This window comes from Amaranthus tricolor, chromosome 8 (assembly GCF_026212465.1).
Source record: "Amaranthus tricolor cultivar Red isolate AtriRed21 chromosome 8, ASM2621246v1, whole genome shotgun sequence".
Classification (NCBI taxonomy): Eukaryota; Viridiplantae; Streptophyta; class Magnoliopsida; order Caryophyllales; family Amaranthaceae; genus Amaranthus; species Amaranthus tricolor.
The window spans coordinates 24485864-24509071 of NC_080054.1; the positions used below are offsets into that span (position 1 = coordinate 24485864).

The 23208-nt window shown below is 31.7% G+C and overlaps 2 protein-coding genes and 1 pseudogene across 2 annotated transcripts; 2 read left to right on the forward strand and 1 right to left on the reverse strand.

Annotated features, from left to right (window-relative positions):
* The first annotated feature begins 7336 nt into the window (after nt 1-7336).
* LOC130821681 (3-ketoacyl-CoA synthase 5-like) lies at nt 7337-12279 on the forward strand (annotated as a pseudogene).
* A 4197-nt stretch (nt 12280-16476) lies between these two features.
* LOC130821421 (probable glutathione peroxidase 4) lies at nt 16477-20297 on the forward strand. Its single transcript, XM_057687183.1, has 5 exons — nt 16477-16703; nt 17129-17190; nt 17643-17761; nt 18603-18773; nt 20055-20297. The coding sequence occupies exons 1-5, from the start codon at nt 16573-16575 to the stop codon at nt 20103-20105; spliced, it is 534 nt and encodes a 177-aa protein (XP_057543166.1). The 5' UTR covers nt 16477-16572; the 3' UTR covers nt 20106-20297.
* Nucleotides 20298-20843: 546 nt separating this feature from the next.
* LOC130821422 (uncharacterized) lies at nt 20844-23193 on the reverse strand. Its single transcript, XM_057687184.1, has one exon. It carries the CDS (start codon nt 22963-22965, stop codon nt 21532-21534), a length of 1434 nt encoding a protein of 477 aa, XP_057543167.1. The 5' UTR covers nt 22966-23193; the 3' UTR covers nt 20844-21531.
* Nucleotides 23194-23208: the final 15 nt, after the last annotated feature.

A 23208-nucleotide genomic window follows, 5' to 3' on the forward strand; every position in this document is an offset into this window, starting at 1 on the left:
TGTGTATGTATCGTACTTTCGAACTTTAACTCGAGTGTGTGTAATCCTACACTGGATTTCCAAATGTGTTTCCAAAATGATGTAAAGGTGATATCGTTTGTAATTCGGTGGGGTTTGAAGAGAAAGAGTGGAAGTTGAATCAAAAGGTGTAATGCAAGAGCTGAACTTTGAGGCTCGACTGACCTTAGTGTCGATTTGTGCTGTTTCATGGGTTCGAGCGAGAACTGGACTTTAGAACCAACAAATTTTCTTTAAATCAGTAACCCTTATGAGAGTGGTTGGACTCACTAATGAATTAGATTTGTTTAAAGTCTTAATTAGCGCTTAAGAAGGAGAGCGAAAGCTGGATTGAGTGCAAATCTTGAGATCCTCCTTTCGAGGGGGAAAAATGTGTTCGGAAAAATACCTTAAGGTGTTCATTGTTGCTGTACGTCGTTTCCATCGTATCTTCTATGATAAGAAATTTCAAATTGTTTGTGTCGAGCCTTCAAGCCATTTTTGGTACCTCTCATTCTTCTGCAATGGCCTTTTTGGGTTAGTAAAGTAACAAGAACACATAATATTTCTTAAAGCCAAAATATGGCATGGATCGGTTCAGTCGTATTGTTCAAAAGAGAAAATTTGAAAAGAATAATTAAATTATTATAAAAAAATTTTAAAAATAAGTAGCTTTTAATCTTAATTGCCAAAATAAGTAATTTTTTTTGACCAGAGCACAGGTTCGAACAAAAAAGTTTGGTCAGAAAAGTTAAGGTCTTTGTTCGCTGTTAGTAACAGCGAACAAAGATTTTGACCATTTTTGATCAAGTATTTGTTCGCTGTTAGTAATAGCGAATAAGGCTAATTGCTATTTTCTTGTTTCAATTTCAGTTGTTATTGTTTTGGGCCATGTCAATTTTATAAGGCTATTAGGTTTTTAATTATTAAGTTTCCTATTTTATTTCCTTAAAATTTGGGAAAGTTGATAATCGTAGAATTAAAGGGTGATTTTATTCAATTATAGAAAGTTAATAAACCTAGCTCTTAATAATTAAAGCCTAAAATTTTTAAATTTTAAGCTATTTCAATTTAAAACCTAAAATTAACTTTCCTATTTTATTTCCTAAAAATTTCATTTCCTAAAATTTAGTTATGTATACTTAAATCAGTTCTGTCTTATCCGTGCGGTAGTCATATGTTTGTTTTTTGAATTTTTTATATTAATTTGCTTATCCGATTGTTTAGGAAATAAAATAGGAAAGTTAATTTTATTAATTAAAATAACTGTAGCGATTAAAATTTAAAATTATTAGGCTTTAATTATTAAAAAGCTACTGTTATCAACTTTCTATAATTGAATAAAATCACCCTTAATCACATGATTATCAACTTTTTCAAATTTTTAGGAAATAAAATAAGGAAGTTAATAATTAAAAGCCTAAAAACAGAAATGCTTGGTCAAAATCTTTTTTCACCAAGTTTTTTTGTTCGTTGTGATTAATAGCGAACAACCCCAAACATATATTCTGAACAAAAAGTACTTATTTTAAGAATTGAGATTAAAAAATTGCTTATTTTTTAAATTTTTTATATTAATTTACTTATTCTTTTCAAATTTTCTTCAAAAGATAAGTTTATCTCATGACCTTAAAAAACTAACCTTAGGGTAAATTTGAATTGTATGTCACAATATCAAACTCGGGATTGAGATGGAAATATAATAAGGCATAATAATTTAGTGTCTCTTTCAATTAAGTTAGAGTTGTTGTAACTTCAAAACTTAAAAGTTTCTTATAACTTATAGTAATTTCGTCTTAATAAATTTTTCTAATTTTTCATTTTAGTTTATCTTAATAATTTTGTCTTAAATAGATATGGTTTATTGGTTCTCATCACTTTAATATATTTTTACTTTATATATTCTTCATTTTATTTCTAAATAACCTTATAATTTTAATCCATAAAACTTAACTTTTTAATCTCCATATCATTTACAAATAGAAAAAAATAATTAAAATGAAGAAAATAATAATTAATATACTACATCTCCATTTATATGATCGACCTGTATTCAACACCCGTATGCTTGCGATAACTTCAAACTCGCATCACATATCATCGAGTTAAGATGATGTGTACGTTAAGCTCAATCCTCCCTTTAACACCAAGCTGTAGATTACAATTAATGCCAAGTCGCTAAAGTTATGCCTCCAACATTTTCATATACTCATGTTCACTTAACACAAGAGCCGAATTCCCATGGCTGAAGGAAATAAATAATATTCTCCTTTTTATAAATAAATAATATTTTCTTTCTTTCTCATTTATACATATGTTACTTCTTGGGGTGAAAATAAGTGAAAAGGATTTGAAAATACTGAATAAAACAAAAAAATTGATGATAAAAATGAGTAGTTTAGACCAAGTAGTTTCTCATTTAGTCCTGTTGCAAGGTTCACTACTGTTAGAACTATTATAGCACTTGCTGCTGCTAAACACTGGACTATCCAACAAATTGATATAAATAATGCCTCCTTACATGGATATATAACAGAAGACATATATATGAAACCCCCTCAAGGGTATTCCAAGGCTCTTCCTGGTCAGGTATGTAAACTAAACAGATTTTTATATGGCCTTAAACAGGCTTCCAGACAATGGAACATTGAACTTAAAAAGTTCTTGCTTCATTCTTTGGGTTTTATCCAATCCAAACAAGATTTTTCCATGTTTACAAAAACAGATGGAATTGATTTTACTGTTATTGTTGCCTATGTGGATGATCTTTTAATTTCTGGTTCAAATACTTTAATTATTTCTCATATTAAATCTCAACTTCACCAAACCTTCACTATTAAGGACTTAGGTGATTTGAAATTTTTTCTTGGAATTGAAGTTCACAGAACTTCAGAAGGCATTTTCTTAAATCAAAGAAAATACATTCTTGATTTACTTCAAGACACCAAAATGGAAAATTGCAAAATTTCCCCTTTCCCTTTACCCAAAGGCCTCAACCTCAGTACTTTGACTGGAGATTTATTGGATAATCCTGAAATATACAGAAGACTTATTGGGAAACTTCTTTATTTGAACATGACTAGAGCTGATATTTCTTATTCTGTGCAGCAACTTAGTCAATTTTTAAGTGCTCCCAGGGCTCCTCATTTTGCAGCTGCCTTACATGTCCTGAAATACCTTAAGGGTACTCTTAATACAGGGTTATTCTATAGTTCTAACATTGATTTTCAGCTACTTGCTTATAGTGATGCTGATTGGGGTTCTTGTACTTATTCTGGCAAATCTCTCACTGGGTATTGTGTTTTCCTTGGCAATTCTCTTATTTCATGGAAGACAAAGAAGCAAAAAGTCACCTCTAAAAGTTCCACAGAAGCTGAATATCGATCTATGAGTCAGACAACAAGTGAAATCGTATGGTTGGAAAGTTTATTACAAGATCTGAATGTTTTTGTTCCAAGACCTATATCCCTTTTTTGTGATAATAAATCTGCTCAATACATTGCTGAAAATGAAGTCTTCCTGGAAAGAACAAAACATCTCAAACTTGATTGCCACTATATCAGAGATCATGTTGTATCTGGGTTTGTATCTTTGTCTCATGTCAATTCCACTCTACAATTGGCTGACTTGATGACTAAACCATTAGGGGCTGCTCAACATAATTTTCTTTGTTCCAAGATTGGACTTCTTCACTATCCTTCATGTCCATCTTGAAGGGGGGGTATTAGGGTGATTGCCAACTCACCAAGTATGTATGTATTCATTTTGTTTTTTGTTTGTCGGTAAAGGGGATATATTTTTGGGTTTACGGTTTTGGGTAAAAACGAGAGTTTTGTTTTTGTAGAACAGAGAACGCTTCCTTTCTTCTTCTTCCTCTCTGTTGTTCATCTACAATCAAGGATTACCTTGATTCTAACTGGATACTTACAGTTTCTCAAGAAAGAATAAGTTTATTGATGAGATTAAAAGAATGAGAGTGAAACTACTGCAAAGAAAGAAAATAGTGTAAAATCGCTAAAATAGACTAAAATAAAAAATTAAATTAAATTAAAAATATATAAAATATTAGGAAGTAAAAAAAATAAGAACAACTTAACAATAAAAATGTAGGACGAATTTCGGATTGGGAAAATTTGCAAAATAAAATTTATTATTATTATTATTATTATTATTATTATTATTATTATTATTGTTAATGTTTTTTTAAATTTTTTTTAAATTTTTTTTTTATATAATACTCCCTCCTATTCAGATGAGATGTCCCATTTGACTTTTCACGGATTTTAAGAAAAGTCAAAATGGGACCCTAAGAGAGGAGAGAGAGTAGTATTATGGGTTTTTAATTGTAAAGATTAAGGAATTAATGATTCCCACCAAATTAAAAGCTGATTTTTTTTGGCACCAAAAGTTTGAAATTTTTTTGAGCCACAATTACATCGATAATTTAATTAAGTCCTAAATTACATAATTAAGTCCTAAATTGCGCCACAATTACGTTTACAATAATTTTTGGAAATTACATAAGTTTGTCAAGAGTACTAAAAATTAAAAACATCAATTACGGTATCTCGGAGAGCCTTCTCAATTCTTCAACAGCTTCGGTGTAGTTGCAGTCGTTACTGATCATGTGAGTGCGAATTTTTTTGCGATCATTGACTTCAGATTTTCCAAATTACCCAAAAAAATGCATTAATAATTTCTTAAATAGCCTCCAATTTATAAACAACCAATTTTTCAAAATGGAAAATATCATCATAGTACCCACATTATTTTGAAACCCAAAATGAAAATGTCCAAAAAGAAGGAATTGAATACATATTCAGAAACTGCCGCCAACAATTCAAGAAAATTCCCAAAGCACACAGCCAAAATTTGAGAAAACAGAAAGTGTGGCGCCAAAAATGAAATGTGCAACAAGAAGAAAAAATCAATCATAACATTACAAAACAGAAAGCATAAATAGACAATGACAAAGCTCATTTATTACACAATCAACTAAAACAATGGCTCCTACAAAACAATTAACTACACAACAAAGAGAAAGCATAATGCAGAAGCTACTGTCTGCATTAAATAAGAAGGGCAAACCAGCACTAGGCACAATCAACGCACTTGCGATTGAGTTTGAGGTTTGTAGGAAAACAATTACACGATTGTGGAATGATGTCAAGAAGCAGATGACAACCAATACCACAATCATTAACCTCAACAGCAAGAGATGGGGGAAAGAAGCAGCAAACAAAATAAAGTTTGATGAAGAAAAATTTAAGGCAATCAAATATGAACTCAAGGGTACACAGCATTCAGTAGCAAAGCAAATGGAAGTGTCACAATCAACGGTGTGTAGGTGGAAGAGGAACAAAGTAATAAGAAGGCACACAAACGCAATCAAACCAGCTTTGAATGAAAACAACAAGTTACACAGGTTAAGCTTTGCATTATCTAAATGTGAATACAATGAACAAAATGATCAGTTCAAGTTTAAGCCATTTACTAACGTTGTTCACATAGATGAAAAACATTTCTATCTAACCCGAGAGACACAAAGTTATTATCTAGCTCCGGGTGAAGTAGAACCACATAGAGAATGTCAATCAAAAAGGTTCATACCAAAAATAATGTTTATGTGTGCTGTAACAAAGCCTATATTTACAACTGAAGGTGATGTTTTTTTTGATGGAAAGATAGGCATTTGGCCATTTATTACACAGGAGCCAGCAAAAAGAAGCTCAAAGAACAGGAAAAGGGGGGAGATGGAAACTAAGCCAATACAGTCAATCACAAAAGAGCACATTAGAGAAATGCTTATCACTAATGTGCTGCCAACCATTAGGGCAAAATGGCCTGCTGAATTATCCAAGCGTATTTACATTCAACAAGACAATGCCAAACCTCATATAGCACACAATGACAGAGGGTTTTTAGAAGAGGCAATGAAAGATGGATTTAATATACAATTAGTGCAACAACCTCCAAATTCCCCTGACATGAATGTGCTAGATTTAGGTTTTTTTAGATCAATTCAAGCTTTGCAATATCAAAAATCAGCTTACAATGTTAAAGAGTTGCTTAAGGCTGTGAATAATGCATTTCAAAATCTGAGTCCACAATGTTTAAGGTTTGTTTTCATAACTTTACAAGCTTGTATGATAGAGGTCATGAAAAAACAGGGGGGGTTTGACTATCACATTCCTCACATGAACAAAACAAAGGCAGCAAGGGAAGGGACTTTACCAGATTACCTCACTATTGACAAACAATTGGTTGTGGATTCACTTCAATATTTATTCACAAAGCTAAGTAATGAAAAAATGAATCAGCTTGTGGAAGTCATTGGGTATGCAGGGGGATATGAAGAAGGGGATTTGAATGAAGAAATGTCAGAAGTAACCAACAACCAAAGTCATCAAATTTCAACAGTTGCAACAGCAACCTTCGTTTAAGCAAAAGAACAACAACCAACAACAATTTTTGGGACACAGAAGAAAGCAACAACAGGACAGAAGCAACAACAGCACAGAAGCAACAACAGCACTGAAGCACAGAATCAAACACAAGCATAACCAGCACAGCTTCATTAACCAAATGTAAATTCCTTTTCAATTTGGACATATTTTTGGGATCTTTAACATGGAATGTTTCAGAAGCAAACAACAAACATTGTATGTTGTTTTCAATGAAACATTTTTATTCAAATATACATTAATGAAAAAAATTGGTTGTTTTAGAACTCTCAGGTAAAGTTCTTTTTTTTTTTTTAAATCATTGAGTATAAAATCGAACATCTTTGTGCAGTAAACGTTGGAAAACAATCCAAACCCCCTTTGTTCGATTTTTTGGTGGCTAAAACTGCTCTCACTTTGAGATCACAGAGCAATGAAATTAAATGCATAAAAAAACGTTTAACTTAAAAATCATCATCAGTCAAAATGAACATGCACCAACACAAACAGAAACTCACTTGAGAAAGGACCAAGCTTATCAAGCCAATCTTCTTATTCACAATCAGTATTCGAAAAAACAGCATCAATGGAAGAATATTCACGATCAGGATACATATCAGGCTCAGGTGTGTAAATGGGTTCACCTTCAGAGTCAAGTTCTCTTCCCCACTTAGGATCAGTCTCAACAGAAGTTGAGTCATCATTGTAATCATAAGACTCTTCCTCAAACGATTTCAGTCCAGATCTAGGGTTTCCATCATCGAACCCCTTAAAGTCTATCTTAGAAGGCGATTTGTAAGGAGATTTGGGGATTCTCAGAAGTAAAGAAGTATGCGACTTAGGGTTTTTCATGGGTGAGTCGATTTTCGAGTTAGGATTCTTCAGGGGGGATTTTAATGGCGAACTGGAGTTTGCCATGATTTAGGGTTTTCAGAGAAGAACAAGAAACACGATAAGGAAGAAGGTGAAGCTTTCAATGGAAGATTAAGAGAAACGGCAGAATATCAAATGGGGAATGGGTAGGGTTTTCAGAGAAGAACAAGAAGCACGATAAGGAAGAAGGTGAAGGTTTCAATGGAGGATTAAGAGAAACGGCAGAATATCAAATGGGGAATGGGTAGGGTTTTAGGATTATAAAGGGAGGGAGTGTAAATGGGTGGGATTAATTAAGATTTAATTATGTTGATTAATTATAAGGGAGGGAAAATTAGTAAGGGTAATAAAGGGTATAATTGAAAATAGGATAAAGTACTAAGGGTATAATAGTCAAAAATTCATGCCAAAAATAGAAATGGGACATTTAAGCTGACTTGACCATAAAAGGAAATGGGACAGTTCAGCTGAATAGGAGGGAGTAATAAAAATAAAAATTTTTTAAAAAATAATATTAATAATAAAAATAAAAATAAAAATAAAAATAAAAATAAAAATAAAATCAAAAATTTTAAAAATAGTTAAAAAAAATTTTAAAAAAATTAATAATAATAAAAAAATAAAAAGTATAAAAAAATATAAAATAACAATAATAATAATTAAAAATAATAATAATAATAATAAAATTAAAAATAAATATAAAATTAAAAAAATATTTTTTTTTTAAAAAAAGAATAATAATATTTATTATTATTATTATTATTATTATTATTATTATTATTATTATTATTATTATTATTATTATTATTATAATAATTCTTTTTTTTTTAAAAAAAAAATTTATTTTTATTTTTATTTTTAATTTTATTATTATTATTATTATTTTTAATTATTATTATTGTTATTTTATATTTTTTATAATTTTTATTTTTTTTTTATTATTATTAATTTTTTTTAACTTTTTTTAAAATTTTTGTTTTTATTTTTATTTTTATTTTTATTATTAATATTATTTTTTGAAAAAAATTTTTATTTTTATTATTATATAAAAAATTTTTTTTTTAAAAAAAAATTAATAATAATAATAATAATAATAATAATAATAATAATAATAATAATAATAATAATAATAATAACAAAAAAAATAATAATTTTTTTTAATTTTTTTTTATTATTTAAAAGAAACACCTTTTAAAACCCCTTTTTTGTAAAGAAACACCTTTTATAATTTTTTTTTGTAAAAAAACACCTTTTAAGAGACTTTTTTTAAAAAAAAAACACCTTAAATAAGTTTCCGGTGACTTTTGTCAACTTTTCGTCCGTTGACTGGCATAGTCAATGCCGGAAAGTTGACAAAAGTCACCGGAAACTGATTTAAGGTGTTTTTTTTAAAAAAAATCTCTTAAAAGGTGTTTTTTTACAAAAAAAATTATAAAAGGTGTTTCTTTACAAAAAAGGGGTTTTAAAAGGTGTTTCTTTGCAAATTTCCCTTCCGTTCTGGAAGAGGAAAGAATAAATAGAGGCATTGAATTATTATAACAAATCAAAAGAGTGCGTTAAATGACGCTGGAACTTCGTATAATACCCTCATCTTTTTCCCTTTCATTGCCCTTGATATTTCCATGTTGACGATCTAATTTGACTTTTATATTTAAATTAGTTCTGATTGAGTCATACTCGATTTAAGTTTACTCGATCAATTCTAGACATATTGAAAATAGAAAGGAAAGCATTTTGTTACTGGAGTAAATGGACCATTAACAAAATAAGGGTAATGAATTTCTTGAGGTAATGAATTGAGTTACAATAATTCTATACCAAACATTGGATTACAGATTGGCTTAAATGATTCCCTTACTTGGGCCCACAATTTTTATACCAAACAGGCCCTAAAACTGACATTAACTTGTTATGAGATATCATATTCGAAATACCCAAATACATACCTCCGCTCCCAGCAATGTCGTTCCTGATATTTTATGGTTCCTGATATGTTATGAAAGAGATGGTTCATTTCTATATAGGGTCGATTTCGGTCTTTAATGGGTATTTGACAAATCAAATTACAATTTTACTAGCAAACATCTCACATGGCAACATTGTTGAAATCAAATATTATACCCCTTTCTGGCTTTGGGACCTAGGTTAATGTCTATCTTGCCTAAGATTAGTGACGGCTCTGCTCCCCATTAGCCCCCTTGCCTTTAAATCTCCCTTCCTCCTCCTTTGTACATCATAATATTCCTAAAACATCATTAAAAAAAATGTCCACAATATTACAAAACTTTCTAACCTCAAACAAGCTTAAATATGTAAAACTTGGCTACTATTTTCATTATCCTTATTTTAATTTCAGTCATACTACAATCACTATTCAAATGTTCCAATACCATCCAAATAATATTTTTATCAACCTTTTTACACCTTTTCAACAATTTACTTCTTTTCAAATTCTATCTTTTTTTATATTCATCACACCTTTTAACGTTTATTACTTATCTCGGCCTCACTTAGTCTACTTAATAGACTACGCTTGTTACAAACCCCCCCTCCATGCTTAGAGCTCCATTCTCATCTTTCTTAGAACATTCCAGAATCCTTGTAAAAGACAAGAAAAGTCTAGATTTTCAAATGAAAATCTTGGGACGTTCGGGATTAGGAGAAGAAACTTGTTTATTCATTACATCCCACCAAATATTAATATGATTTCAGCTCAAAATGAAGCTAAAGAAATCATGTTTAGGTGCCTAGATAAACTATTCACAAACACAAGTATAAAGCCAAAGGATGTTCATATTTTGATACTGAATTGTAGTTTATTTTCTCCTATACCATCTTTATCTTCAATGATTGTTAATAAATACAAGTTAAGGAGCAACATCAAATGTTTTAATCTGTCGGGTACTTTCTTCGTTTTGAAATACTTGTTACATTATGGTTATTGACACTATTTATCGTTTAAGTTTATATATATTGCGGCTAATGTGTAAGAAAAATATAGTTATGTGGAATCTTGTTTAAATCGTCTAATCGTATACTTTCATAATATTAACTTTTTATAATTTATAGATGTGCATAATTTAATATATAAATTATCAAAATAAAACATTAAATTGCGTAAAAAGTCAAAAATAGTAATTATAATAAAACGGATTAAGTTTGTTAGTTGCGGGATTTGGTATAGGTGCAAGGGATGCAATGCATCCTCAATAATGAAAAACATTGATGTATTTGATTTTTTTATTGATAAAAAATGAGTTCATAAATCTACTTATTGTTTATTCTTAACTGTTTGACTTATAAAATAGGCTTGAAAACGTCATAAACAATAAGTGAATTTATTAATAATTATACCTAATAGCTGAAGTTATTTAAAGATAAACAACATATTTTTTTCAGCAGATTGGATAAAATAGTTTATTATCAAAATTTTAGACTATTTATTTTGCATATTTTTTGAATTTAATTAACAACTGATAATTCATAAACTCAATAAATTATGTATTGTAACATAGGACCTTCAATTTTAAAATTTTCTATCTACCGCCGTAGGTATGGGATGTAGGGCGAGGTTGATATCAGTGGGCTTAGTCAAATATCTCCTCCAAGCGCATCACAACTCCAACGCGATAATAGTTAGTACGGAGATACTCAATCCAAATTACTATCACAGGAGTGAGCGCGCAATGCTCCTCCCAAGCTATTTGTTTAAAATGGGAGGAGTAACTATTTTGTTATCAAACAAGTCAAGGTAAAAAAAAGAAGCTAAATATCGACTTTTACACCTTGATCGGATCCACAAAGGGTCTGATCAACAAATGGAAGACAAAGAAGATTTTCTTGGGATTTCCCTCTCAAAAGACTTAAATGACTATAGCAGGGGAAGCACTAAAATCTAATATTACAGTAATGGGCCCTTTAATTCTTCCAGCAACTGAACAACTCCTATTTCTATTCTACCTTATAGGGAGAAAACTCATAAACCCGAAATGCAAACCTTATATATCTTGTCATGGTATCATTTATCTAATTTACTTATTTATTTTAAATTATTAGCATCATATTACTAAAATACCCTTTGACCTTTTCAGTTGACCTTGACTTTCAGTCAATGGGCTTTTTCTGGAATTACCATTTTCCTTGAATGGCCCATGGGCCAGTTACCTCTAAAAAACCCTAACTCTCCACTTTCCCATAATGAAAGGCTCTCCTTGTTTCAAGAAGAATAACTGTCCATTCTTCCCATGACCAGTCCACCTCCCACTACTCCCATGATAGTTCACTTCTTCTGCAACTTCCCTTCCTCACCATTATAAATAGGGGCTACCATCAAGGAGGGAGGATCATCTGAAATAGCTTTCCTAGTATCCTTGCTTACATTACTTCCTTAGCCTTCCCAAACACTAGCACTAGCACTAGCAATCCCAATCCCGACCTTCCTTCTTGCATTCATTCTACAATCTGTCATTCATTAATTTCCGATCTACGTTCTGACTTGAGCGTCGGAGGGGTTTTCCGAGAGATCACCCCCCGGACAAGGCTAACGTGTTGTGTTGCAGGAATTCAGGTCGCTTCCTCCCACGAGTTGCTACTTCCGATAACGCCTCCATCTGCGGTATTCCAAGTGTCTCGCACTTCCTCGTTTCATTACCGAAACATATCTAATTTCAAATAAGCATTTGAATATTTTTGTATTCATGCTGGTAGAAGAGCGGTGATCGATGAGCTTCAAAAGAATCTAGAATTATCTAATGAACATGTAGAAGGTTCTAGAATGACACTTCATAAATTTGGGAATACTTCATCCTCTTCATTGTGGTATGAATTGGCATACATTGAAGCTAAAGGAAGGATGAAGAAGAAAGATAGAGCATGGAAAATTGGATTTGGAAGTGGGTTTAAGTGTAATAGTGTTGTTTGGAAATGTTTAAAAGATGTTACAAGTCCTACTAAAGATAGTCCATAGGTTGATTGTATTTCCCGATGTTGTTAATCTCTAATTTAGCCCAACATCAAAAGAATCACTCTTATGAAAGATCGTCTATTAGTAAAATGACCTCAAAACAAGAAATTCATATGCTAATAATTGTATTAGTTGAGCTATTCAACCCTTATATGAAGATGTCTCACACAAGAATTTATGATAGTAGAAAACCCTGTTCTAAAAAGAAAAACAATAGTTTCTTATGACCCATTTAGTTGTACGTATTAAATGGTGAGAATATTAATTAAAAAATTAGTGTAATTTTAGTAGGAAACATCAGGAACATGATCAACAATCAAATGAGTTAGTATAAGTTTTTCATAGCTTCTTTGCTAGTTTGGTCGATGATGTATGATAAAAGGCGGAATTATGATAAAGATTAGGGTTAGGGTTTAGAATGATTTGTTTGTATGCTTTCATAAATGACAGACTTTCACATATATATAGGATTTGAGTATCTAAACTAGGAAACAAATAAAATCACAATAATTACAATGATACGATATCCTAAAAATATTATCCTAAGAATAAGCTAAAGAGGGATGACCCAAACGACGATGCCACATCTATAGTTGATGATCAAGAGACCCGCGAGTAAGCATAGCTTGACCATTTTGAGTCGTCTCATCAACATAATATAAGCCTCCTCTCTCAATACCATGCTCAATGATCGTCCCTGCCTGAGCATCTTGCACAACACAACCATCAGATTTTATAAGAACAGTACACTCCAGCTCTTTAGTCAATTGACTCACAAACAACAATTTATGGGTTAAACTAGGGATTAAGAGACAATTTTTTAAATGAATAAACGAAGAAATCTCAACAGTTCCAGCTTTAGTAATATCAACACATTCCCCATTGGCGGTCTAAAATTTTTTGAACGGGGTGTCGGGGTTATTTTAATAAGATCAGCGGGATCATTGGTCATCGTATCCGTAGCCCCACAATCGAAAATCCACTTTAAAGTGGACGGTTGACACATCAAACCCAGTCCAGTGGAAGACTGGGTGTAGTATTTAATTGGGCCAAAGAGGGAAGTGGGGCACGGTGTTGGACGGGCATTTCAAGTAATTTCAAGGGAAATGGGACCAAAGACTTAGGTATTTCAAGTAATCTGCTAGCAGATTCTTCACATGTGGGTATTTCAAGGATTTCTTTGTAACCCTTATTCCCAATATAAATATCTTTTAAAGGCAACTTTCCATGTACCCCCCTTTCTCTCTCACCGTCCCCATTTGTGTTCTCTGTGTTAATTTTTTCACCGGAAAAAATGGCCATTTCTCGTGGGTCACTGGGTTCAAAAGACAAACCTCCCTCTTGATCATGTGAACCATTGGTGGATTTTTTGGTGACTAAGTGTGCCTTGCCGCCGGTCTTACTCAGTCGGGCCTTGGTGGCGGCACCTTTTCTTTGCCGGAATTCATCCCACCACTCTGGATACCCTATGACCTTGAAGCATCCTTCTTTAGTGTGTCTCGATCCACCACTGTAGCTACATTTGAGGTGAGTCTTGTCTTTGTCAATGTCTCGCCGGAATTAAGTTTTCGACCGGTGTTTCATGGCTAACCCTTGACCGAGCTCCGAGGGAAAAACTTCCAATGATGTGACGGCAGTCATTATGCCTCGCCGTGCAACTTCCCGGCGTATGGTGGCGTAGGCCACGTCTAGTGTCGCCTAGAGGTCTAAATTGAGGAGATCTCTTTTTTCTTTGTCAAACGAGTCTTGTACTCCGGCTAAAAACTGATAAAGGCGTTGCCTTTGAATAAAAATATTAAAAGTAGTGATGTCTTCAGGGCATTTCATTGGGTTCGGCATATGGCGATCGATCTCTTTCCAAATCGTGGTAAGCTTTCTAAGGTACTCTTCAATGGAGTCACTATTTTATTTGAGTGTTGCTACTTTGGTACTTAAATTAAAAATTTGGAGCTCATCACGCCCACTATTCAACAGTGTCTCTATTCCTTTTCATAGATCCCATGCGGTTGTATAATCAAGAAATTGATTAACGAGGTTTGATTCAATATTTACTATTATCCATGAAAAAAAAATTGAATCACGTTGCTTCCGTTGAGAATATGTCGAGTCAGAGGGTTCAGGGGGAGCGGCAGTGATATGGTTGAGCCGTCCCCTACCTTCGATAGCAATATAGATTAATTTACACCATTTTGTGTAATCGTGATAGGTAAGTTTTTCAGCAATTTTGAGATCTGGTGAAGTCGATTCATTAGACTGATTAATTTTATTGAATTGTTGGAACATTTGGAAAATTAATTTCGTTTGGGCAACAGTAACGATTTGTTGGCTAGTGTTTGTGTTTTGATTGGTATTGATTTCTTGGTTTGTGTCTTCCATTGTAGGTAAGGTTTCAACTGGTAAATGATATTCACCGAAAAAGGTCGACGGTCCCGGAAAACAGCCTTAGGCTCTGATACCATGATAAAACGCAGAATTATGATAAAGACTAAGGTTAGGGTTTAGAATGATTTGTTTGTATGTTTTCATAAATGACAGACTTCCACTTATATACAGGATTTGAGTATCTAAACTAGGAAGCAAATAAAATCACAATAATTATAATGATACGATATCCTAAAAATAGTATACTTCTCCGACAATGTATGTGTATGTTGGGGTTGAAAAGAGTTACTTTTAGAGTTTTAATAGAAGTATTTTGGTCGATGAATTGTATGTTGGGTTGAAAATAATAAAATATAGCAAGTATATTAAAATAAAAGAAGTATAATTATAATTCATATCTTTTTCCTTCTGTTTTTTGGAACTTTTATGGAAATACTTGAGATGGTAAAGAAATGAAGTGAATAGAGAAGAAAAATTTATACGGACAACCATTGAAATTGATATATTAATTTATATGGTTGATCTTACTTTTTTAAATTAAGGCTCTGACATTGGTGTTTTTGTTGTACATCCTCCCAGAAAACTATTTCAATTTCAAATTCAAACGTATTATTCTAAAATATTAAATTGATAAAATATTATTTGTAAATTTGTGATTTATAGTTTAATTCCACAATCATGTTTGAATACCACAATTTTAGCACAGGTTTTTATTTATTCCTGAAAATATATTTTCTTTATGATCGATAAATAAATTATTTTTGCACACAATATTGTATTTCCTCTTAATCTGATCAAATGTACCTTTTTTTATAAACACTATTCACCTATCACTTTTTATTTGTATTTTATTTTCAATCCTTTTAAAACATGATTTTGATTTGTGTTAATGTACATTTATTAATGTCAACTTTTTATAGTTTCATCATCATCAACCCAATATCCCGCTCGAAAACAGGGTCTGGGTGAGGGAAGGTAACGAACAATCCATACTCGTACTCCCTTAAGAGGGAGTACTAGAGGAAAGCGATCAATTTTAACCCTAGAAGGTGAGAACCCTGCATAGAGAGGAATGTGATTAACACTTTTGCTTGAAGGTCAAAAACTACTTGTAGAAGAACCACAATAGCCAAAACAAGGATTGGGATAAAATAATAAACCCGATGGATAAAAAAGTACAAAAGGGCATGTAAGTAAACAGTTAGGCATCAGGGCAAGAAAGGCAACTAAAGAAACTTTTACTAGTCTAGAATGTGAATCTGGCGTCTCCAACCATTCCTATCTCTAGTCAGGTTCTCGGAGAGCTGCAGTTCACTCAAGTTGTCCTTAATTTGCTCAACTCGTGTTTTCTTATGTCTTCCTCGACTCCTCTTACCCTCCACTATAATGGTTTCTATCCTTCTGACGGGAGCCTAGACTCCTCAACTTTTTATAATTTGTAATTGAACAAAATTAAAGTATTAAGTGAGCACAATCAAATGAGACTTTTGATTAGACAGGAGAGAATATTATCTTGTTTAAGTCAACAAAATTCATTTTCTATTACAAATCACTTTTATATTCTTAAAAAAATAAATCCAAAATATGATAAAGAAAGGGATATATATATATATATATATATATATATATATATATATATATATATATATATATATATATATATATATATATATATAAAATATAAATATAGTAATGCCAAGTTGCCAACCTTTTACAACAAACCTATAATTAGATTACATGTGAATAAAAATAGGAGTATCATTTATGTGTGTATATATATCTAATAATTATTTTATTTCATTAAAAAACAAAAAAAAAATCTAAACAAGTAAAATTCTCCCCTTGCAATTTAATCAATAATAAATCACCTATAATTGGATAAGAGGAAACAATTTTTGTTTTCTTTTATCTTCAATGGGTGCTGTTCAATCTGTTCCACAAACATCTATACATGAATTTGTTGTAAAGGATTGTAAGGGGAAGGAGGTTGACCTTAGCATCTATAAAGGAAAGGTTCTCCTTGTTGTTAATGTTGCCACAAAATGGTACCAATTTTTATTTTTTTATCTTATAATTATTTTTTTTTTCTTTATCTATAGGCTTTATTTTTTTTTATTTTAGGAAAAATTGACACTGATAATCCAACCTTTTACCCATTCGCTGTGAATAATCCCGTCTTTACATTATTTTCTAATAATCTAAGCTTTGTCATACATTTGCCCACAACATACCATATTACTAATAATAGTTAATAATAGGGTATGTTGTTAGCAAACTAAAACAAAGGTTGGATTATTCACAGCGAACTAAACGCCAATGTTGGATTATTAGAAAATAATTTAAAGGTGGAATTATTAATAACGGACAAATAAAAGATTGGATTTTTTTTCCTTTATTTTATTTGTTCTTCTTTAATTTAATTTGTATTAATTGTGGGTTTTTTGTTTGCATAATTGATGTAAATAAAAAGTGGGTTCACCAATATACAATATCCCCAATTGACACAGCTTTACAATAAGTACAATGATCAAGGTATTATTATTATTATTATTATTATTATTATTATTATTATTATAACTCAAATGTAGATATATATTTATTTTTCTCATTTAAGATTAGGTTAAAGAATCGGTTGGGGTAAAGGAAAAGGGAAATCATCTTTTCAAACCCAATAATTTGATATACACCCAACTTGTAACCAAACTTGATTTTACTCGACTTAAAATTAAAACATATTTACAATTATGTAAAAATAATGTGGATATAAGTCTCTTTTTTTCGCCCTGAAATATTTGACTTGAAATCGATCTGATGACCAGGAATGAACACCTGTAATCTTTTCTATAGGTTATGAGAATCGAACGAACCCTTATTATAAGATTGAAATGAAAAGCTCTTAACGACTCAATCAATAGGCTAACTTATGATTGAAAGAACCTATATTTGTATTTTTGAATTTACCAACCCAAATGTTTCCATAACAGGTTTCGTAGTTTTGGCATTTCCTTGCAATCAATTTCTAATGCAATCTCCAGGATCAAGTGAAGACCAAAAAAAGGTTGCTTGTGAAAGATTCAAAGCGGAGTATCCCATTTTCCGCAAGGTAATAAATGTATTTTCTAGTAACAAAAGAAAGACATTAAAAGAACAAATCACAACAAAGAGATTAATTTTCTAATTAATAATCAAAAATGTAAACGATAAATTGTTTCTTATTGTTTGGTTCAATCAATTTAGAAAGTTTTGCAAAAGAATGGAAAACACTATCTCTAAAATTGTTTAGGCGTATTGTTTTTTAGCCTATCCTATGATTAAAAAATTACTTATTAAACTAGATAATAGCAACAAAGAAATAATTTTCAAAATATTTTCCTACTAAAAAACAAACCTACATTAATTAATATAAGAAATTGTATAACAAAATGAAACAATCTATTAAGAATTATAGATATTGTGTATTTTTAATGGACAAATGATGGGAGTAATTCACTATTTATGTTCTCTAATGTTTTTCTATTCAGAATATTTTATTTGAATAATTTTCGTTTATTTCTTTTTATTTATTATATCTTAATTGTATATTTATATGTTTGATATTTTTCTACAATATATAGCAAATTCAAAATAATAAAGACAATTATACACTTTTAAGAATAAGAATGACATTTTCTCTAAAAATATTCACTCTATTTCATTCATTTAAGAATTTTATATCTAATCGATAGTTTTAAGCGCTTAAGGTGAAATGTAGTAATATGGTAAAATCGAGTTTGAACAGAAACATAGTCATAAATATGTTGCATTATTTTTCTGAGGTTACTGGGTACGTTGAGGAGGAGGGACTGGCGAGAATCGAACCCACATAGAAAAACTTAATATTATGTTAAGTAATATTTTTCTGATTATTAATTTAGTGTTTTGATAATAGTTATTATAATATGTAGGTATGTGTAAATGGAAAAAAGACAGCCCCCGTATATAAATACTTGAAAGCAAGTAGGGGAGGGACAAAATGTGCAAATCGTATAAGGTGGAACTTCACAAAATTTCTTATCGACAGAGATGGCAGAGTTATCGGACGTTATGGCTTATTGACAGCCCCCCTCTCAATTGAGGTACTCCAAATCTATTACTATTAATTAAATCATATAAGAATTTGTTATACTATCAATAATGAAATAATCCAAAAGACTAATCTAGTAAATGAGAGAGCTTATTTACAAATTTCACGTTAGTTGCCCATACAACAGATGGAAACAAAGTTCCAAATTCCATGATACTCAAACCCCATAAGTTCCAACGTCCTCGTTGGTCACAATTGGCTTAACCCAGGCCAATACTTCGAGTTGGATCCTCGTTGGTCACGGCTACGTTGCTCACGACCGGCTTAACTCAGTTCTCCACCGCGTAGGCCACCACTCCGAGTTGGCTCTGATACCATTGTTATAGAATAAACAAGAAAACTCATCTAAAAGACTAGTCTACTAGGTGAGAGAGTTTACTTACTCTATAAACCCCACATTTGCCCATAGAACCGATGTGGTACAAAGTCGCATAACTTTGTAATAGTCTCATATACATTCCATGACAAAATATATGTCACTCCATAAACGTGAAGAGTAACTCTTATTACGATCAATTGGTTTTAGTAATAAACCGCATTTAAATTTGTAAGTGAATTACCTTTTCTCCTTCTTAATTCCATTATCTAAAACCATTTTCATAAATTCTATAATTTTTTCGAACTTACATTGCTTTATTTGTTGAATTTCTTATATTATAAAATTAACTTTAAACTATATCAAAATAAATAAAATGTTTAGGTCCCGTTTGGTTGGCATTGAAATTAAATCCCGTAGAAATTATAATGCTCAGGAATTTAATTCCCTAGTTAATTTCCGGGGAAATAAATAACAGTTTTTGGTTGATTTTATGAATTTTAAATTAACACAAATTTATAATTATCAAGGGGGCAACATGGTGATTCAATTACTACAAGTTGTAATAATTAACTTCTCTGAAATTTAAAATTTCTATGTTAATTGCTACTAGCTCTCTCTGTAAAGGATTTACAGATATGAATTATTCATTATTTTACCTCACCTAAATCCTGCTTTCTGGCCGGATACTAAATATGATGATAATGATGATGTTAATTGCTACCTATTACAATTTATTTTAATATTTCCTAAAAATTTTGAATTGATCTAAAAAATGTATAATGAAGAAAAATAATCCTAAAATTTATAGTTTCTATTGAATATGAAGTATAAATTTTAAAAATTATTTTAAATTACGATATAACAGATTTTTCACTTTGCATCATGTGATCTCCTTAAGCTATGGGGTGTACTTGTAAATTGTAATTGACAAATAAAAAAACGTTTACTTTGCAGGGAGATATTGTAAATGCATTAGGGCGGGAGAAAATGCAAGTAATTTACTAGTGAAAGGAGTTTGGGCTTTGGAGATAATTACTTAAAATAGATTAATGAAGCTTTATGTACTATTTTTCATCATTTATTGGAAGTGATATTTCCTCCATTGTCTTCACTTATTCATCAATCCATTCATAATTTTCACACAGAATTTTCTTGTTTAGACTTGTCATGTATATTTGTTAAATAATTAAAAATAAATTTAGCTCAATTGAATGAAAATTCAAACAAGTCCAAACATTTGATTCTTTATTTTGGTTAGTTTGCAAGTAAATGGAACAAATAGATACTCTCAAGTAACACTCTTTCAATTTAAGAAATTATCACAATTATATGTTGTACAAAAATTATAAAATAGTAGAATCATTTGAATTGCGTTGATGACATTAGAAAAGAATTGAAATATATAAATAAGAATAAAAAATACAAACAGTTCTGTATAAAGAAATTATAGCAAAATAAAAAAACAAATTAAAATTAAAAAGAAAAATATAAAAATTTCTCAACAACATAGAAGTATTGAGTCAAAACGTATGTCCATCAATCAAATCCAATATCTTTGATGATTAGAGTTTAGTAGTTCCTAGAGTAATTACAAGGCCAAAAACTAATTTGAGTTTAACAATAATCATTTGCTAAGTTTCTTTAGTAGGACGTTATTATCGATGTTTTATGTAATTCATTGTTGTTAAATCTAAGAAATCACCTTCTTGGACAAATATATATTGAATATGATGACGAGTCTCAACAAAAACAAACTCCCAACAAATTACATTAAAACTTCTTTCATCAATTCCAATTAAGAAAGCAAATCCTTCATTAAAGTCAAACTAAATAGTAAAAGTTCTGTATAGATTTAATCCATGCTATTTTAGCGTGTAATAATAAATATTGACTAATGATTATACCAAGTAAAAATATTTATTACTTTAATAACTTTAGAGTTGGGATGCACTAAAACAGGATGAACCAAGGTATCATATCAATATCAAATATGTACAAAAATAGCCAAGCAAACATATGTGTCGACTCCTCAACACAAATGAGTTAACACCTGAGCCTGCAAAGTGATCACTGATCAGTGTCACCTTGCATTCTTTTCCCTAGTTGGAGGCTCCAAACCTTATTCTTCCCTGAACAAAAAACACAGGAAATAGGTTAATCATACATGAGCTAAATGCCTAAGACGACAAGATCGCCATCAGTCGTCTATGGCAGCCTACATCTAAGACGCCAAGATCGCCATCAGTCGTCTGCGGCAGCAGGCAGCCTACATTTAAGACGCCAAGATCGCCATCAGTCTGTCTGTGGCAGCCTACGTTTAAGACGTCAAGATCGCCATTAGTAGTCCGTGGCAGGCTACATTTAGGACGTCAAGATTGGCAGATCGCCATCAGTCATCTGTGGCAGCCTACACTTAAGACGTCAAGGTCGCCTAATCTATGGCAGCATCGTCTTCATCGCAGGTACTTAAATACATTGGTTCGTCACACTTGCTATACTCCCCAAGAAGTTGTCCGTATTCGTTCATTATTCCCAACTTCACGCCTTCATCGAAAGTGAAAGGGAGGACAACCCTTGTCTGAGTCTCAAATTGATTGTCAATGGAAGAAGAAGCAATTGCAATGTTCTCATTTTCAGCATCTAAAACTGATGTTGGAGAGCCATGAATAACATCACATTTAGTCTTCTTCGACGTACGAATTACATCCTCAACAGGCCTGAACCTTTTCGTAGTCCTAGACTTAAAATGCTCCTTAAACTTGCCCCGGTTAACAGCATTCATCGCCTTTTCGGGGGTTTTATACGTATGCAAAAAGCGTTCAATCCCCGACACAGGACAAGTGATCCAAGCACCAAAAGTACCAGATTTCGCCAGTCTTACACCAGCAGGCAACTCCGAATTTGTCGCAGCATCGCCATCATTCAACAACTGAGGAGCAGCCAGCCCGATAACAATCTCCTTACAACCAACACCTCGAGGATCATCACTGTTTTTACACCCACAACAATGTCTATTAGATCGACTACCACCTTCAAACTTAGTCCGAAACTGAACCATCTTCTCCTCCCTAACAGCAGTCTGAGCCTGTTTTCGAGTTCTAAATGTACCCAAAGAAACATACGTCTTCGTTTTCGGGTTCTGAACTTTAGCTTCCCATCTGCCTTCCAAATTCCTAACAATTGAACGTCCCTTTGTTTTCTCAGAACCTTCAAACCCATGAATCTTTCCTTTGTTCTCCTTACCCTTAAACCTCTCATCAAATTTATCTTCTTCCTGCTTATAAACCCTAATATCCTTTTCATCAGTATCAAAAGCTTCCAACCGAATTCTAGCACTAGCTTTCTTTTCTTTTTCACCAATTTCCCCTTCATTTTCATCAATTTCCCCTTCTTTATCGTCAATTTCTATTCCTTTTTCATCAATTTTCCCTTTATTTTCACCAATTTCTTCATCAGTAATTTTCCCTTGTTTTTCCCCAATTTCCCCTTCTATTTCAGAATTCTTAATCATAAGTAAAGCATCAAATTCCTGTTTCTTCAAGCAATAAGCATCATAAGCTTCTTTAGCAGTATTAAAAGTACCTATCCAAATTTTCACCTTTCGAAACGGGTCTCGAATCTCAGCAGCATACTTTCCCGAAGGTCTCATTCGAACTCCTCGGTACTTCACCACTTTCCCCGGTTTTTCCTCCGTGGGAGAAGCCCGATCCATGGATTTTTCCGGGTCATTTCGGCCGCTACCGATGGTAATCTCCCGTGAAAAACACTTCTTTTTCGAGGATTTTTCACCTATTTTCTCGTCTTCATCGCTTGATGATGATTCTGTGGCATCTGGGTCTGCACAAAACACACGGAAAGTCTTCATTGACTGAAAACACAAAATCAAAATTTAAGGTTTTTGGATGCGGTAAAGTTTGCAACAGATTTTTTAGAATTTGAGATAATAATCCAATCGGTTGATAAAGTTTTTAGAAGAAGAAATGAAATTTCAAAAGGAATTATTAGAACCCTAATTTGAGTCTAGCCGTCAAGGAAATTAGTTCTGTTTAGAAAATAGTAGTTTGAAAAAGGTAATCAAAACCATTATTTATATAAACTGATTTAACGG

Excerpts from the sequence above, each read along its gene's own strand:
- LOC130821421 (XM_057687183.1), top strand. The coding sequence starts at position 16,573 with ATGGGTGCTGTTCAATCTGTTCCACAAACATCTATACATGAATTTGTT. Across the intron at positions 17,191-17,642 it reads CAATAAGTACAATGATCAAG|GTTTCGTAGTTTTGGCATTT; the intron begins GTATTATTATTA and ends TTTCCATAACAG. Across the intron at positions 17,762-18,602 it reads AGTATCCCATTTTCCGCAAG|GTATGTGTAAATGGAAAAAA; the intron begins GTAATAAATGTA and ends TATAATATGTAG.
- LOC130821422 (XM_057687184.1), bottom strand. The coding sequence starts at position 22,965 with ATGAAGACTTTCCGTGTGTTTTGTGCAGACCCAGATGCCACAGAATCA.